Raw genomic sequence first — 17212 nt, 5'->3', positions numbered from 1 at the left:
GAACAGGTGGGACTTGAACCCATGTTTCCTGCCAATTTATGCTTTATGTCGACTGACTTAGTCTCAATATTAGACCTTGTTTCCACATCTGCATGCCTCATGACTTCTTCCATCTGCTCAACGTGATGGGTTTCCGGTAGTGCTGCCCCTCTGATGTGAAACTGAATTTGTGCTTAACTCAGCAATGAAAAGACATTCGCTCAAAGTATTCCTAAAGCTCCAGCTCTTCAAAAAAAACACAGCTGAAATTCGGATTCTGTACAACAATGTGGGGAAAGTTCAAAATACAGTTCAACACAAATCATGTGCTTGTTGACTCGGAAAGTCAGAGTCGTCCTTCTCTCGGAAAGAAGTCATTGAGAGAGAGATACCTGCAGTAATTAGATTTATCCGTCTCATAGAATAACATGAGACCATTCATGCCTGTGCTATACCTTTGATTAAGCTAGTCCCACTCCCATGCTCTTTCCCCATATCCCTGCAAATGTTTTCCCTCCAAATATTTGTTCAGTTCCCTTTTGAAAATTATCACTGCTTCAGGTAGCATATTCCACACCATAACAACTCTTAGCCGAAATTGTCTTTTAATCCAGGCGTGATCTCAGCTGATATTATTACCAAACAAGTCTAATTCTTGACAGGAACCTGGCTCGATAGATCATATTTTTGTTTTGCTTTGGATTTAATAAAGTGGCGTCTCATTGAAAATAGGCATGCAATAGTGCAGATTTTGGTTTAATAATAAAACAGCAGTTTATTAAAAGTAGAAATGAAAATAAGCTGGACTTAATCAAACCTCCTCCTCCTCAATATAAATTCAAAGATTTTTAAACATACGGTAAATTAATCATGTCAGTCATTACATATACCTTGTGCTCATTGTCATTCCCCAAATCTCAGGATTGCAGGTAATTATGGATATGGAGTATGCTTTTGCCCATTTTCATTCAAACATCCACAGTGATCCTAACACCAGCATTCAAATCTTAATTGAATAATTCTGGGTTTGCGATGAGGGGATAGGATTTCCCTTGATTGAAAGGGTTCCAGTCAAGTCAGCTACTTTGGCCTGGATAATGTCAACCTTCTTGAGTGTTGTTGGTGATAAATTCATCCAGTCAAATGAAACATACTCCATTATATCCCTGATAATAAAATGTGAGGCTGGATGAACACAGCAGGCCCAGCAGCATCTCAGGAGCACAAAAGCTGATGTTGCGGGCCTAGACCCTTCTGATGAAGGGTCTAGGCCCGAAACGTCAGCTTTTGTGCTCCTGAGATGCTGCTGGGCCTGCTGTGTTCGTCCAGCCTCACATTTTATTATCTTGGATTCTCCAGCATCTGCAGTTCCCATTATCACTCCATTACATCCCTGATGTGTGCCTTTTAAATGGTGGACAGGCGATAAGCAGGTGAGTTATTCACTGCAGTATTCCTAGTCACTGACCTCCCCTTTTCCTGTAGCCACTATATTTATATGGCTAACGCAGTTCAGCTAATGGTCAATGGTAACCCCCAGGATATTGGAAGCTTGTGCTTCAATAATGATGGTGCCGTTGAATGCCAAGGGAAACTTCTCAGATTCTGTCTTGTTCGAGGTGGTTATTGCTCTGTACTTCTGTGCAAATGTTATTTGCCACTTCTAACCCAAGCCTGAAAGTTGTCCAGCTCTTGCTGCATGTGGACATGGATTGCTTCAGTATCTGAGGAGGCATGAATGACTGCCGAACAAGATGTAATCAATCAGGGAACATTCCCAACTTCTGAACAAAGTAATATCATTGATGAATCAGCTAAAAATGTTTGGGCTTAGGACACTTCTGTGAGGAACTCCTCCTGTGCTGTTCTGGGGGTTGAGATGATTGGCCTGTAACAATCACACTAGTTTTCCTTTCTGCCAGGTATGATTCCAACCAGTCAAATGCTACCTGGATGTCAAGACCAGTCACTCTTATCTCACCTCTGCAATTCAGCTCAGTGTGCTTGGAAAAAGGTCATAATGTGGTTTAGAACCAAGTAGAAGCCAAAAGGAGCATGTTAGTAGTGAGCAAGTGATAGCACTGTAGTTTATGCCTTCCATATCACTTTATTGATGACAGAGCATAGACTAGAGGGCTGGTAATTGGCTGAATGATCTTGTTTTGTGTACAGGACATACCGGGACAATGTTCCACCTTATCAGAGACATGCTGGTGGTTTCAAGTGAAGCAATAGTTCATTATTAATGACGTGAAAGAAAAAAGATTGCTGAATTCAGAATGTATTAGAAATATTCCATGTTTTATTTCCCCATCTAATGCAGGCAACCAAATTCCTCAAAGGGTTCTGGTGTTTGGGCAAACTATTCAAAAATTACTGAAGGTAATTACTGAATTACCCTTACAATAATGAGACCAGGCACCTTTGCACAAGTAGATTTTATTATGAAAACAGCACCTTTTTTTTCCCTGAAATCCCTTTGGTGTCTGGAATAGCTTTGTCAAGTCAGGACAAGTTTAAAACAAAACAAAAAATTTGGTTGTCAGCTTGCAAAGAAACACCATTACTGCTTGTATTAATTATCGTAACTAGTCGCTAACAGCTTGTGGTGAACGTACATGGATTGTCATTATTCTAAGGCCGATTACACTTCATGGATCAGTTGACAGTGGTCATGTTAAGGGGGGGGCAATGAATACATACATATATATACAATATATACTTTATATGTATATTATATATACACACACACATACACACACATACTCAGGACAAATCATTTACTAATAAAATGTGAGGGCAGGAAATAATAACTGACTCTAGATAATACAAATGTTTTCTCGTGGCAAGAGGATCACAGTGACCTCCGGATCTAAGTGTCACTCAACACTTGAGTATTGTTTAACATAACTCACTAAAACAGAAAAAAGGCTAGAACAGGAACATATTTGTGGATGATCAAACTACTTGAATATTCCCATTCTCAACCCATTATTATAAACAGTAGTGAGAGTATGGCAGAGGGGCACAGTTGCAGTTTTGATGTTGTATAACAACGGAAGGTTTGGTTAACCATAAATTCAAATAAAGTCAAAATGAGGGATTCCACCTAGTTGTACAGGACTGATCTCCTACACCCTGACTACAGAACAAGGGCGATTGTGATTGGGGCATATCACCATACTTCTCCTTAATAGGACAAAAATCTGTTTAAAAAATTATTGCATTACAGAAACAAGAAAGCATGCTTAATGTTTATCTTCTGAGTTTGTAGCAGTGATTCTGTGGACTACAAAAGCTGCACATTCTGATTTGTTCGCACTGCCATCTTATAAAGCACTGCTACAAACCTCAACAGCTGCCAGCAAAAGCTTGTAGAAATACACGGCATAAGACAATTCTTCCCTGCAATGTTATATACAGTACCATTGAGTACCTTGACAAATACAGATAATTTCAGTAAATACTAGATTAAAAAAAAACACTAATGTTGAATAGAATGAGATAACAGCCCTATAACAATATAAATTCATTTACACTTCAGTACATTTTTGGATGGTTATGGGGGCTGTTAATCAACAGCCCACACAACATCAGGACTAGGGGGGATGCCAAACAGGAAAAGGATCAACTCACCCACTAGCAGTGACAATAGTGCTTCCATGTTGTTGCAAATGTATTTTGATATGGAGGGGGCAGGGAAGATGGGGGTTGAGATACCTTTTCAGCTTCAGCTGAAACAAAAGTGGGAATAATTTAACAGAAGTCCCCAATTTAACAGGCAGCATTAAAATTGACAATAGCTACAGGACACCGGTGAAGTTTGCCACTGGTGATAAGAAAGAGGAAGAGAAAAGGGCAAGTCATTTCACTTGTTCTTCTGAGAGACTGTAAAGAGATTCTACCCCATCTCCCCTAAAAGGTTGGTCACACCAAATGTCGCAAAGGCAGTGGTGAGGCACAAAATTCAGGCCATTTGAGAAGTCTCTTGTGTGACATGTACAATTTGGCTGGTCTACCCTTGGGGAATTTTCAGACAGCTGGGCTGATACTAGATATTGAACCACATAAAAACAATTCACGGATTTCAGGAATAACTAGGGTCTAGCCAAGCCACACATTGTTATCCTGGGTGATGTAGTAACATATTGATTAACTAGCTGTAAAGAAATAGTGTTCAATTCAGTGCCTCCTAAACAATGGAGATTTCAGTCACATTCTTATAAGGACCGCAGATGCATACAAGGTAAACTGTAATAGAAACACTGAGCTCATTTGAAGTTCTTGTGCCCTCACAGGGCTTTGTCCGGCCTAGATTCGGCTCCTCTGTGCAATTTTAGCAAAGAGAAAGACATCCTGCTGATAATCTCTCCCTCAAGACCATTCCTCTCACAGATGGGGGTCATGGGGGAATAAGATCACATCCTTTAAAAACCTCTTCACGTTTTACCACTGTCGCAGAGTTTTTCCAGAGCAGTGGCCGTTCTGCAAGCTGATGTCATCCAGGCTGATTTCGCCTGTCTTCCACTCACGCACTCCTTTAAAAATGATCTAGGTGAAAGCACGAGAACAAGAGTTAAAGAAATGGATGTGAATGTGAAACCAGTTCTTCAAACCCCTTGTTTCCTACGGAAGCAGTTTCAATGATCGATACCTTCAGTCTTCACAGATGCACATCCACTTTGAAGCTAATCTGCAAAACTATGCACTTGAGATTAGTATTGCCTCCTGTTTGAATCACATTTTGTCTCACTTTATATTGCCAACCTCCCAGGGTTAACTTTCTCTTTCTCTTAAGAATATTTCTCACCAAGGAAATTAACTCTGAGTGCTGAATTGTGAAAGTTTACTCAGGAAGGTGTGAGGATAGCGTGAACATTAAACTATTTAAAAGAGGCTTTCTCTCTGCTTGCTCTGGTTCATGCTGGAGTAGATCCCATAAAAAAAGGCAACCTGCAAGTATTCCTCAGTTAGTGAAAAAGTGTGTCATTCTCTGCAGTATTCCTTACTGAAACATACATGATTCTTAAGGGACTCGACAGGCGAGATGCGGAAAGATTGCTTTCCCTCGAGGGACAGTCTAGGACCAGAGGGCATAATGTCAGAGTAAGGGGTGGCACATTTAAGTCAGTGATGGGGAGGAATTTTTCCCTCAGAGGATAGAGAATCTGTGGAACTCTTTAATGCAGGGGGCTGTCAAGGCTGGGTCAAGCTATAATCAGAGCCGTTTTTTAATCAGGAAGGGAATGAAAGTATGTGGAGTAAAGGTAGACAGGTGGAGTTGAGGATTATCAGATCAGCAATGAGCTCATTGAGTAGTGGAGCAGAGTGAAAGGCCTGAATGGCCTACTTCTGCTCCTACATTCTTAAGCCTCCTGAAGTTCAGGCAGGGCAGGATTGTCATCCTCTCCATGTTACCTGTCCTGACCCATTGACCTGGGATGCACCAATGGTTTCCTACTACTAAAGTGCAGACATGCCAGTAAAACAGAAAGGATGTTGGTGGTTTCAGAATTAGAAGATCCAATCAGGCGACTTGAGGGGCAGTAGATTGAAAAAGTGCAGACCTCAGTGAGGGTTGAACCTTCACCAGGTAACAAACTGAGACAGAAACTGCTGGTTTAAACTCTACCCCACAAACCTTTCACAGGAAGTCGTCAGGGCAGTAACCACCGCTTTTTTGCCCCCACCCTTGCCATTGTCACCATGGTACTTCTAAGAGGCAGCAGTAAACAAATAGGAAGAACAGACAGGTTTTCTTTAGGTATCATGCCCATTTGGACATGTTGCCTCGGGAATTTCCTCCGGGAGCTGAGTCAGTCAGCCCTTCACCCCAATTCAACATCTTCCATCATTCTGCCCTCATTAAGTTCCTCAGCAGTTCTCTGTAAAGTATTCCACAGATTCATGAACTTCTGAGAGCATGCGCTCTGATCCTAGAGTTTCCTCTTGATTTCTCTTTGGCAAGACTCTTATGATCTGTTTGGCGGAGGTTTGATATGTTACAGATGCAACATAAATCAAATGGGAAACCAATCCTCCAGTGTCAGGTTGTAGGGAGGTGTCCAGTTGAGCCTCAAATGCAACTACTATATTATATATTTCCAGCAGGAATCACTGCACAATACGAATTATACTCAGTCACTCACACGTGCTTCTCAACTTACGTTTCATGTGATGTAAATAGAAAGCGTATTGTGTAGTTCCCGGTTACAACACACTATTAATACAAACAGGCAAAGATTTGCCAGCATCTTAACAAACAAAAAGCTAATCTGAAATCATTGTCATCTCAGGACAAAAGTAAAATACAACAGGTGTTGGAAATCTGAAACTAACTCACAAAGTCCTGGAAAACTCAGTAGGAGAACACGATGGAATTTAAAGACCTCCATGCTGCCCCTGGCCTGGGTCCCTGGTCCCACCTCTAAGCCCCAACCGGAGCATTGCACCCACCTAAAGCCCAGTTCCTTCTCCTGTCCTCGGGCCTGGAACTGAGCACTGCTGTCTGGAAATGTCTACGTTAACTCCAGCCTCCTTCAACCCAGCAACCCTGTGAGCACTGCATTTCTCCAGCTCTGGCATGTTGTGCCTCCTTCAACTTCTACTGGACAGCTCTAATTTCAGCTGTCTTGACCCGAAGCTCTAGAAATCCATCACAAAACCTCTCTGTTGATTTTTGTCTGGTTACCCTCACTCCACAAACATCTCCCAATCTCTAACTCTCTCTTTCTCCCCGCCTTTAAGCTGATCCAAAAAACCCAATTCTTTGTTTTCAATGCATCATTTTCCAACATGGGAGTTTAGAACAGCAAAGTGTACAAGATTCTGAAGAGGTTGGATAGCGTACACATGCTAAGACATTGTCCAACCACAGGAAATAATCTGAAGGTATTGTACCACAATAAAAGACCAACTATTCAGGATTGAGGTGAGGAAATAATTCACTCAAAGGGTTGTGAATCTTTAGAATGCTCAGTGGTGGCAGAGCCTCTTTTGTTCAAGATATTTAAGACTGCGATTGACCAGTTTTAAGCCCCTTAAGGAATTAAGGCTGAGGGGAGTGAGTACAAAGGTGGAGTTGGAAGTCAAGAGCAGCCATGATTGCATTGAATAATCGAGGAGGTGTGGCAGGCCACTGTGTTAGTACTGTGTAGATGTTAATGCAGGCTGTGGTTGTGTAAGAGGGCTGGATTGCAATTTGTAGATACCATTGGTTAAATCAATGAGTAGCTCACCCACTGTAATGATGTTTCCTCCACTGCACACACCACTCCCAACAGGGGGTCAACTGGGCAATTTCTGGAGATGACTGTGTTATGTGACCAGCTCCTGACCAGTCGTGAGTAACTGTTTTTACAGTAGCTAGTTTGAATACATGACCTAACATATGCAGAGTTGATTTGAAATGGAAGCATTATGCAAAGGTAGGACAGACATCAACATGTCAAGTCAGCATACTTCCAGTCAGATCAGATCCACAACAATGTTTACATCAATGTCTGCAGGAATAGGCAGTTTCATCAGACTGCACTGAGTTAGATAGACCCAAGATAAACAAAAAAAAAGCATTTATCAAACTTGCATAGGAATGTTTCCTCTCAAACATGCATGTTAATAGTGTGATATTTCCTTTGGTGTTTTTGATTAGCAGCAAAGATTACAAACTTGTGCTAACGGGAAATCTGCCAATCTTTAAGATCTGTGACCTGGCTCCACCAAGGCGAGAGACAATGTTGCTCAACAATTCTGTCACCGAGTGGCTGGCTCTGAATTTTATCTGTTTCTATTTAATAAAAGACAACATTCATACAACAATTCTCCTGGCCTCTGGACATCACCAACTTCTTCAAATGATGCACTCTTGAAATTAGTCACTGTTGCTGTGAATAAATTTGCAGCAATTAATATGTTGCATGGCAAGATTTCAGAATTAGGATTTACATTTTAAAAAGCTTATAGAGGGAGGCCAAATAACCTATTGATTTTGTTCCAACATTCAAGGAGGTGTGGCTGAACTGGGACTTAACCATTAACTGTTTGTATGGTGCTGACCAAGAGAAAAATGGTGGCTGAGAACCAGAGAAATTTGCCTGCTCTTCTTTGACTAGGTCGTTTTATTTCCACCTGAGGTGACCTTGATTGAAATTCCATCTATTCAAATCCTTCCCTGACCTCTCTCCTTCCTGTCTCCATAAAGTGTTCAAATATCTGAAATCTCCCAGAATTCTAAAGTCCTCCAATTCCCATTTCTTGTAGATGCCTGATATCCCTTGACAGCTACTGGCAGCTGTGCCTTAAACTTTCCCAGTCCTAAGTGCAATTCATTCCACAAACATCTCCTAACGCATCCTCCTACTTGAGGTTGATCTATAAAAAACAGCGCTGTGGTGAACACAGAACATAGAAAAGTACAGCAGAGTACAGGCCCTTTGACCCACGATGTTGTACCGTGGAATAAACCTAATCCAAAAATAAAATAACCTAACCTACATTCCCCTCAATTCACTGCTGTCCATGTGCATGTCCAGTGAAGCTTTTTAAAGTCCACCTTTTGTGGGTCAGTGTCAAATTACAAACATACAAAAAAAGGAAAGGACAGCATGGTGGTTCAGGGGTTAGCACTGATGCATCACAGCATGAGGGACCTGTGTTCACCACCCTCAGGCATTTGTACATTCTCCACGTGTCTGCATGGGTTTCCTCCCACAGTCCAAAGATGTGCATTGGCCATGCTAAACTGCCCATGGCATTCCGAGATGTGTAGATTAGGTGGGTTACAGGTGGGATGCTCCAAGGGTCAGTGTGGGTTTGTTGGGCCAAATAGCCTGTTTTCACACCTCAGGGATTCTATGATTCTATGAAAAAGAGGAAGCCACTCCACCCTTTGAGCCTGCTCTGTCATTCAATATGGTCACAGCTGAATTGATTTTAACCTCAATTCAACATTCCTGTATATCCCTAAAAATTTGTATCCCCTAAGTAATCAAGAACTACTATCTTAAAAATATTTAAAGATCAAAAATTATTTAAAGAGGGCAGCACAGAGGCTCACAGCACCAGGGACCTGGGTTCGATTCTACCCGCAGACAATTGTCAGTGTGGAGTTTGTACTATCTCCCTGTGGCTGCATGGGCTTCCTCAGGTGCTCCAGTTTCCTTTCACAATCCAAAGTTGTGTAGGTTCGGTAGACTGGCCATATTAAATTGACCATAGTGTATAGGGATGTGTAGGTCAGGTGGATTAACCATGGAAAAGGCAGGGTAACAGGGATGGGGTAGGTCTAGTTGGGATGCTCTTTGAAGGTTTGGTGTGGACTTGATGGGCTGAATGGCCTGCTTCCACACTGTAGGGATTCGCTGAGATGCTGACCTCCAGAACCACAGCATTCTACCTTTGTGTTAGTTATGTCTTGACAAGTGGAGAGTTTTCTCTAATTCCCATTGACTCTAGTTTACTAAGGGTCCTTGATGCCACATCTGGTCATAAACTGCCTTGATACAAGGGGCAGTCATCCTCACTTTCCCCCAAGAACAACTCATGTGGCTGTCTTTGGACTAAGTTTATAACGAGGTTAGAAGCTGAGCAGGAACGGCAGAATTCAACACGAGCTCGTTATCGTTAAGTGGCGCCTGATAGTATTGTCAACAACATCTTCGTAATGTTTGAGAGTGGACAGAGGGGATGCTAATTGGCTGGGTTGGATTGGTCCTGCTATTTGTGTACAGAGCCAATTTCCACAATGCCAAGTAGATACCAGTATTACAACTGCACAGAAACAGCTTGGCTTGGGCTGTGGGAAGGTCAGGTGCACAACTGTCTGAGGCTTTTCGGAGAATGTTGTCTAGACCCATTGCCGTTTGGCTGGAGTAAGGTTCAATTCTGGTCTCCCTGCTATAGGAAAGATAGAACAAAGAACAAAGAACCATCCATTCAGCAACTCTGGCTGAAGTAGGATGCAAATACTTTAGTCTTGTCTTTTGCACTGGTGAGTTTCCCCATTATTAAGGAGGGGCAGTTGTGGAGCCCCCACGCCAGTGAGGTTTTCGTTTTGTGGTCTGTAGCATATTTGACTGTCAATTTGTCTCTTCTTTCATTGCACACAGCCATGCAAATAATTCCCAATGCCAGAACTTGTGGAAGGGTCTCTCTGCCTTGGGGCTACGCTGGTCATGAATGGCACTCCGAGGAGTTGTAGCCAGATCAAGAATTACAGCATAGCTGCCACTCATGAAAGACCTTTTGGAATGTTGAGTTGGTATTTTAGAGTCACACTATTATTAAAATGACCAATACTCACACTTTCAAGACCGGGCCCTTTCAATGTGAACCGACTGGTCCTCCAGTTGTGCCCTCTGTTCCTCTCCCACAGGACATGCCCATATTTGCCATATTTCTTCACAAAGACCTGGATCTTGCCAACAGAGTCTCCAGACAATTTGTGCCTGAATGTTATACAGAGGTTGCCTGAAAGTGGTACTTGTCCCAGCGCAAGGACAAGATGAGCCGTTTCTCTCGGTTTGTCGTTAGATCCGAGGAGAGTCAGATACCAACTGCGACCTGAAAATACAACCACACAGAGTTCATCAGACAAGGGACGCAGGTTGCCACGGAGAAGGCACAAGGATGGAGCTAGTCAAAGCTGCAACCCGAAATCCGGTCGCACTTTGGGGAAAAAGGTTGCATTTCCACAACATCTGTGAACGTTTCAAAGGGTTATGTCAGTCATAACAATTTTGAAGCATTCTTGTAATGTAGGTAAACCATGCAGAGCAAGATCCCATAACCAGCAATCTCTTACTGACCAAATTGTTATTTGGTGGAACAGACTTGAGTATTTCTGAATAAAATGAAGCATTTTATTGGAGCTTTGCATTTATCCTCATCAGAACATTCACCAGTCAGTCAGCACTCTCATCGCAAACAGTTTTTGATATGTTGTTTGGTATTCTTGAAAATTTTTGAGATGAATGAAAGATTAAAATCTTAACAAAATATGGCTTCTTCACCAGTGCCCAAATGATGGATAAGTATTATTTAATGGCAGGACATGTTTTATATTGAACCTGCAACTTTCTAACATATGTGTGTCCCACAGAATTCCTATAGTGTTCCTACGAACATCATCGCACCCAGACCCACACCCTACCATACCCTATCCTATCCTGCATTTCCCACCCTCGACACTATGGGTAACTTAGCACAGCTAATCCACCCAACATGGCCATCTTTGGACTGTGGGAGGAAACTGGAGCACCCAGAGGAAACCCACGCAAACACAGGGAGGATGTACAAACTCCACACAGACAGTCGCCCAAAGCTGGAATTGAACCCAGGTCCCTGGTACTGTGAGGCAGTTGTGCATGTGCGGGCACATGCGGATGTGGACGTTCTGTGGGATCTTCAGGAGAAAGACTGTCTGCCTCTGCTTTCTGGCCCCATTCAGCCCCCTGGGTGGCTTGAGAGAGATCGAGAGAGACCATGTGGTAATCTGAGGCTGGATGTTCTTACATTCAGTCTCATTTCAGTTATTCTACACTTCCAGCCTATATTCTCAGTCACACCAGTACTCCCTGTAAAGTTTTGTTGAGCATGACTAGTTTTTAACTGCATTATAGCTTCAAGCTTTTTCATTTGCATAGATGTGTGGGCGTGAACAAGTCTTGGGTGGTACCTTCTACCATTGTTGAGAGGCCTGTGCAACCATGTAACTTAGTCAGAATACTGCCCTATGCAAACTGACCTACACGCACTCCTGCACCAGTAGCACCTCTGTTAAAATGTTCAACCTTGCTTTCAAATCGTTCCTCGCCTTTTCCCTCCTCCCTATTTCTGAAACTTCCTCAAGACCAATAGCATTCTGCATATCTCCGCATCACACTATTTCCAGACTCTTTTCCTTTGCTGTAATACAGCAGATGCCCAGACGCCAAGGTCTGGAATTCCCTTTCTTAAATCTGTCCGCACCCCGCCCCCATGACTCCCCAAGCCCCCACCCCCACCATCTTCAAGAAGCTCCTCAGAGTCCCACCTGTGCGGTGTGGCTTGGTGTTGAACTGTGGTTGATAATCATCAAGTGTGGGACCTTTGGATGGTTTACTCACTTAAAGGAGCTTTATAAATGCAAGTTATAATTGTTGTAGGCTCTGCAGGATGTAAGTTGCATCATAGAAGAAGGGAAAAAAAGGAACATTGTTCATGTTCCTGAGATTTTTTGAGTTGAAACAGTTCAACTATAAGGGCACTTTATTCCTGAAGCCTACCCCTTCAAAGAATTACTTGCAGTGAAAATTTAGATCAATGTAATTTATCCTGAAGCTGTCCAATTGATCCATTTTGAACAGTCTCAAGTAGAACAGCCCTTGCAATATATAATACAATACAATACAGTACATAATATATAATATATGCTTTAGGAGGAGATGATTGCATTGGTTTCTGTAAATGTGAAGAGGTGCCAGCAATGGCCAGCTGCTTCCAACTCGGAAATATCCACAAATAAAAATGACTCCAGATGCTATCAACCTAAAGTGAAAGGAAAAAGTGTTGAAGAAACTCAAGTCTGGCAGCATCTGTGGACAGAGAAACTGAGTTAACGTGCCAAGTCCTATGACTATTCTTCAGAACTGAAGGAAGCAAACTTTGGATCATATTGGAATCGGAATGTTAACTGGGTTTCTCTCAACACAGAATCTGCCAAACCCACTGGGTTTCTCCAACACTTCCTGTTTTTATTTTTGAAAAATACACAAGTCTGGATTAGTAGCTAAAGAACACAGATTTTATATACGAGAAACAAAGGTAAATTTACATTTATACATGTATAGAGCTGGATGAACACAGCAGGCCAAGCAGCATTTTAGGAGCAGAAAAGCTGACGTTTTGAGCCTAGACACTTCACCTGAAACATCAGCTTTCCTGCTCCTAAGATGCTGTTTGGCCTCCTGTGTTCATCCAGCTCCACACCTTGTTATCTCGGATTCTCCAGCATCTGCAGTTCCTATTATCTCTTTTACATTTATCGAGTGCCTTTCACACACTAAGGACTATCAACAGCCAATGAAGAACTTCCGTAAAAATTGGCAAAAAGCATTAAGGGAGGAAATGTGGAAAAATATTCCATACATCAAAATCTGCAATCTGTTTATATGGGTCTGAAAGGGTTAATGCTTGGTTTGAGCTGGAAGCACAGTGCCGATGTCACACCAAGTTGCTCAGAGTAAAGTAGGAGCTTGTAGGAGTCAGACCTGAGGCTAATGTGCTCCTGACATACCCTAGAATACAGGTCACAGTCAACAATCTCTCCATCAACGTCATTAGAAAGAAGGAGCTGGTCATTAACTTCAGGAAGGAGGGCACGTCCTTGTCTGCACCAATGCTGACGTGGAGAGAGTCAAAAGCATCAAATTCCTAGGAGAGACAATCTGTCCTGGTTCCCCCATGTTGACACTACAGTCAAGAAAGCACAGCAATACCTTTACTTCCTCAGGAGGCTAAAGAAATTCAGCATAAGACTCTCACAAATCTTTAAAGATGCACCATAAAAAACACACTGCCTGGATACATCACAGCAGGAGTGACAACTGTTCTTCCCAAGACCAAAGAAACTACACACAGTTGTGAACACAGCTTAGTCCATCACACAAACCACCCTCCCATCCACTGAATTCATCTCTACTTCCCACTGCATCAGGAAAGCAATGAACACAATCAAAGAACCTCCGGCCCCCAACTTGGTTATTGTCTTCTCCATACTCTTCCATTGGGCAGAAGACATTAAAAAATTGTCTACATATACAAACAGATTGAAGAACAGCTTCTTCCCTGCTGTTATCAGACTTATGAATGGACTTCTTTAATGTTAACGTTGATCTCTTTCTGCACCTTCTCGACTGCTGTAACACTGTATCCTGCACTCTGTACTGTATCCCTGATGTACTTGAATAATATGATCTGTAAAGCACAATGGACAACAATTTTCACTGCATCTCTGTAATAAATCAAATAATTTAATCTGTAGATAGTTGTACTAAACACAATAAACTTCATGTTGTTTACTCAACAAAGGCCGTTATAGTTAGACCTGAAATGTGGCTATCCTCAACTATGCCGGACCGGTCCAGGCCTGAAGGAACACACGCGCGCGCACACACAACATTTACTTGTGAAAGCGTAAGGGAAAAGATCAGGTGAGTGGGGCTGATTGAATAACTCTTTCAAAGAGCCAGCAATAACACAGTGGGTTGATTGGCCTCCCTCTGTGCCACATATTCTAACATTATAAGTCTGGTACAACAATTCCTCCTTTCTGAAAGACAACAGGGAGTCAGCAAAGGAATGTGCTTCCAGTTGTTTTCTCATGTGGCGTGCACTGTAGTTCTGGCACTAACATTCCCTCAGTAACAAGATAATTGTTGCCAGTGCTCACCACGCCTCTGTTTGTTGATTGAGAATGGTAGCAGTGCCTAAACAGAATTGGAACATTCCAGAACAAATCACAGGGTCCAAGATTTGGAAGCTAATGACAAAAAAAAAGTGCAGCTCATTGGCTTTTCATTCTAGTGCAATTGCATCAAAATTGCAAAACAGAAGTAGGTCATTCAGCCCAACAAACCAGAGTATATACCTCACATGTGCCTCCTTCTACCCTCCTCTACCTCAGCCTCTTAGTAAAATTTTCTATTCATTTCTCCTTCCTTACTTGTCCATCTTCCCCTATAAACTCATCTCTCAACCACTGCACTTTTCCAGTAAAGCCATTACTCTCCCTCACCCTGGACGTACCCCCAGAACAGCCCTTGTTTCTGCTCCCTTATGTTCAAGTCAAAGGACATAGAGGGTAACGGGTTTAATCAGACTTGGATAAGCCACAGAAAATACCATTGGCTCCTGCTCTTTTCATTTAAAACAGCCTGGATTGTAAAGCAAACTCCTGGCTTCTTTCTTCTTTTGCTGTCTTCTTAAACATGCTTTCTCCTCTCTATCACCATCATTTTCAGTAATAAATACTATGACAGATACAATGTTGTTTTCTATATGTTAACCTCATGGAACACAAATCATGAAGACTGTGTTCTGGTTGGGGCAGATTTCTTCAAGTTTATTAATAACACTACCAAGGTACATAGATAATGACATAACAAGTCTCAGACTTAAGGATAATCTGGGCTCTGTGATTACTGTTACATAGTTGGCAAGCTGATACACAGATTGCTATTAACTGATTGGAGTGACTGCCGAAATGATAAGTGTGATGGAGTCTATATTACAGCAAAGGTTCACTAGGCTGCTATCAGGGATGGGGGGCAAAGACTGAATACAGAGGGGATATTTTCCCTGGTTGGGGAATCCTGAACGAGGGGGCACACTGTCTCAGCACACAAGGTGGCCATTCCAGACTGAGATGAGGAAAAATTTCTTCACTCAAAGCTAGTGAACCTGTGGAACTCTATCACCGAAGACCTTGGAGGTCAAGGTACTGAATATATTCAAGCAAGGGATAGATTTTATTTTAGATTCCAAATGTATTGAGGGGTTATAGGGAAAAAAAACCAGGAATATGGCATGAGATAAGAGGATCAGCAATGATCATATCGAATGGTGGAGTAGATTCAAAGAGCTGAATCGCCTTCTCCTGATCCTAGTTTCTCTTTCATGATGTTATATAACTGTCTTAAAGGTATATTGCCTTCCTGGGATTTATGGAATAATACAACAGTGAGCTCCTGGACATCTTTCCCAATACGATCAAGACATCCTGAGCAGCTGCCTCTGCCATATCCCTCCCTTCCTCTAACCCATGGACCAAACTTCCTCCAAAACTCACCTCCAACCAAACCTCAGCCCTGAACTTCTCTACTTCTTCTCCCACCTCCACTCTTAGCAAGTTCATTTTGCACCTGAGAACCCTCTTCCTTCTACACAGAACTTGTTCCCAATAACTACTGACCATGCCAAGTCCTCGTGAGTGATGTCTCTGTCCTGAGGCTGTCTTTGTCTCCTTTAAATTTCTTACTGACTATCTTTTATTCATGGCCCAAGGAATTGGGCTAACCTATCAAACCTCTTCTATGATTAAAAGACCTCCATTAGGTCACTGAGCATTCAGTTTGTAAACAAAACAAAGTGTGCATTTATATAGAGATAGTAAGAACTGCAGATGCTGGAGTGTGAGATAACAAGGTGTAGCTGGATGAACACAGCAGGCCAAGCAGCACCAGAGGACCAGGAAAACTGATGTTTCGGGTCTGGACCCTTCTTCAGAGAAAGGATCCAGACCCGAAATGTCAGCCTTCTTGCTCCTCTGACTCTGCCCAGCCTGCTGTGTTCATCCAACTCTACACCTTGTTATCAGTGCATTTATATAGCATCTTTCACAGCCACTGAACATCCCAAAGCTCTTTACAGCCAATGAAGTATTCTTGAATTGTTGGAAATGAGGCCGGCAGTTTGAGCACAGCCCACTCCTGCAAAACAGCTCTGTGATAATGAATGGATGTGAGAGCTTAGAGCTTGAGCAAGTTGTGTAATACATCACCTGGGGAGGCAACTGTTTGTGAAAAGGAAAAGCAGAAAATTCCTCATCTGGGTGAGCAAGTGCAAGGGAAAACTTTTCCTGTTTACCGTTGGGCTTAGAGTTGTTCTGTCCAAAACAAAGGCAATCGAGTCAAAGGATATTTACTGAAATCTCAGTGAAGCACCAGTTCCCATTAATTGGAACATTGTATCAACACTCAGGGTCTTCTGAATTGATCTCCTGCCTATGATCTTACTGTGAGCACACAAGTATATTTAGGAAACGCTGAGGTTGTTATCCAAGCAATCATCTCCAGTCAGATGATCTTGACCTTTCTGTGGTTCCCATTTGTCTCAGTCAGTGTCAGGTTGAGGAGAAGCAATGGAGCTGACACCTCAGATGTTTGACAGAGATGCTCATCATCCTGATTAATCTACGTATCCCGCTGACCTCAGTGTCTGACCTCATTGCACTCCTGCAGTCACAGTTAATTGGTTCTGCATACTGTTTTAAATAATAGCTTCCCTCTGGTGTGATGCTGTCAAAAGCATTTGAACACCCCACTGTTCTAAAACAGAATCCATTTATCAACCTTGAAAACAAGAATCTTTTGAACCTATAAACTACAGTGAGAAAAACAGAACATGAAAGAGCAGCGGAAGGACCGACTTGTCTTTAGTATCTCTCTCTTCTTTCCTCCACTCTCGATCCCAATAA

The 17212-nt window shown here is 42.3% G+C and overlaps 1 protein-coding gene across 2 annotated transcripts in view; it reads right to left on the bottom strand.

The window, feature by feature from the left end:
• Positions 1-2259: 2259 nt before the first annotated feature.
• Positions 2260-17212, bottom strand: part of npnta (nephronectin a) — a 64215-nt gene continuing 49262 nt past the window's right edge. For both annotated transcript variants that reach the window (XM_048530103.2, XM_048530112.2), the window contains 2 exons: positions 10280-10539; positions 2260-4530 (listed from right to left, as the gene is read on the bottom strand). In XM_048530103.2, coding sequence (XP_048386060.2) covers positions 4426-4530; positions 10280-10539 — 365 coding nt within the window. In that variant the 3' untranslated portion in view covers positions 2260-4425. The remainder of the gene's footprint in view (positions 4531-10279; positions 10540-17212) is intronic.

Source organism: Stegostoma tigrinum, chromosome 1 (assembly GCF_030684315.1).
Source record: "Stegostoma tigrinum isolate sSteTig4 chromosome 1, sSteTig4.hap1, whole genome shotgun sequence".
Classification (NCBI taxonomy): domain Eukaryota; kingdom Metazoa; phylum Chordata; class Chondrichthyes; order Orectolobiformes; family Stegostomatidae; genus Stegostoma; species Stegostoma tigrinum.
The sequence above is the reverse complement of the archived record's forward strand: the minus strand, read 5'-3'. Positions and strand labels throughout refer to the sequence as shown.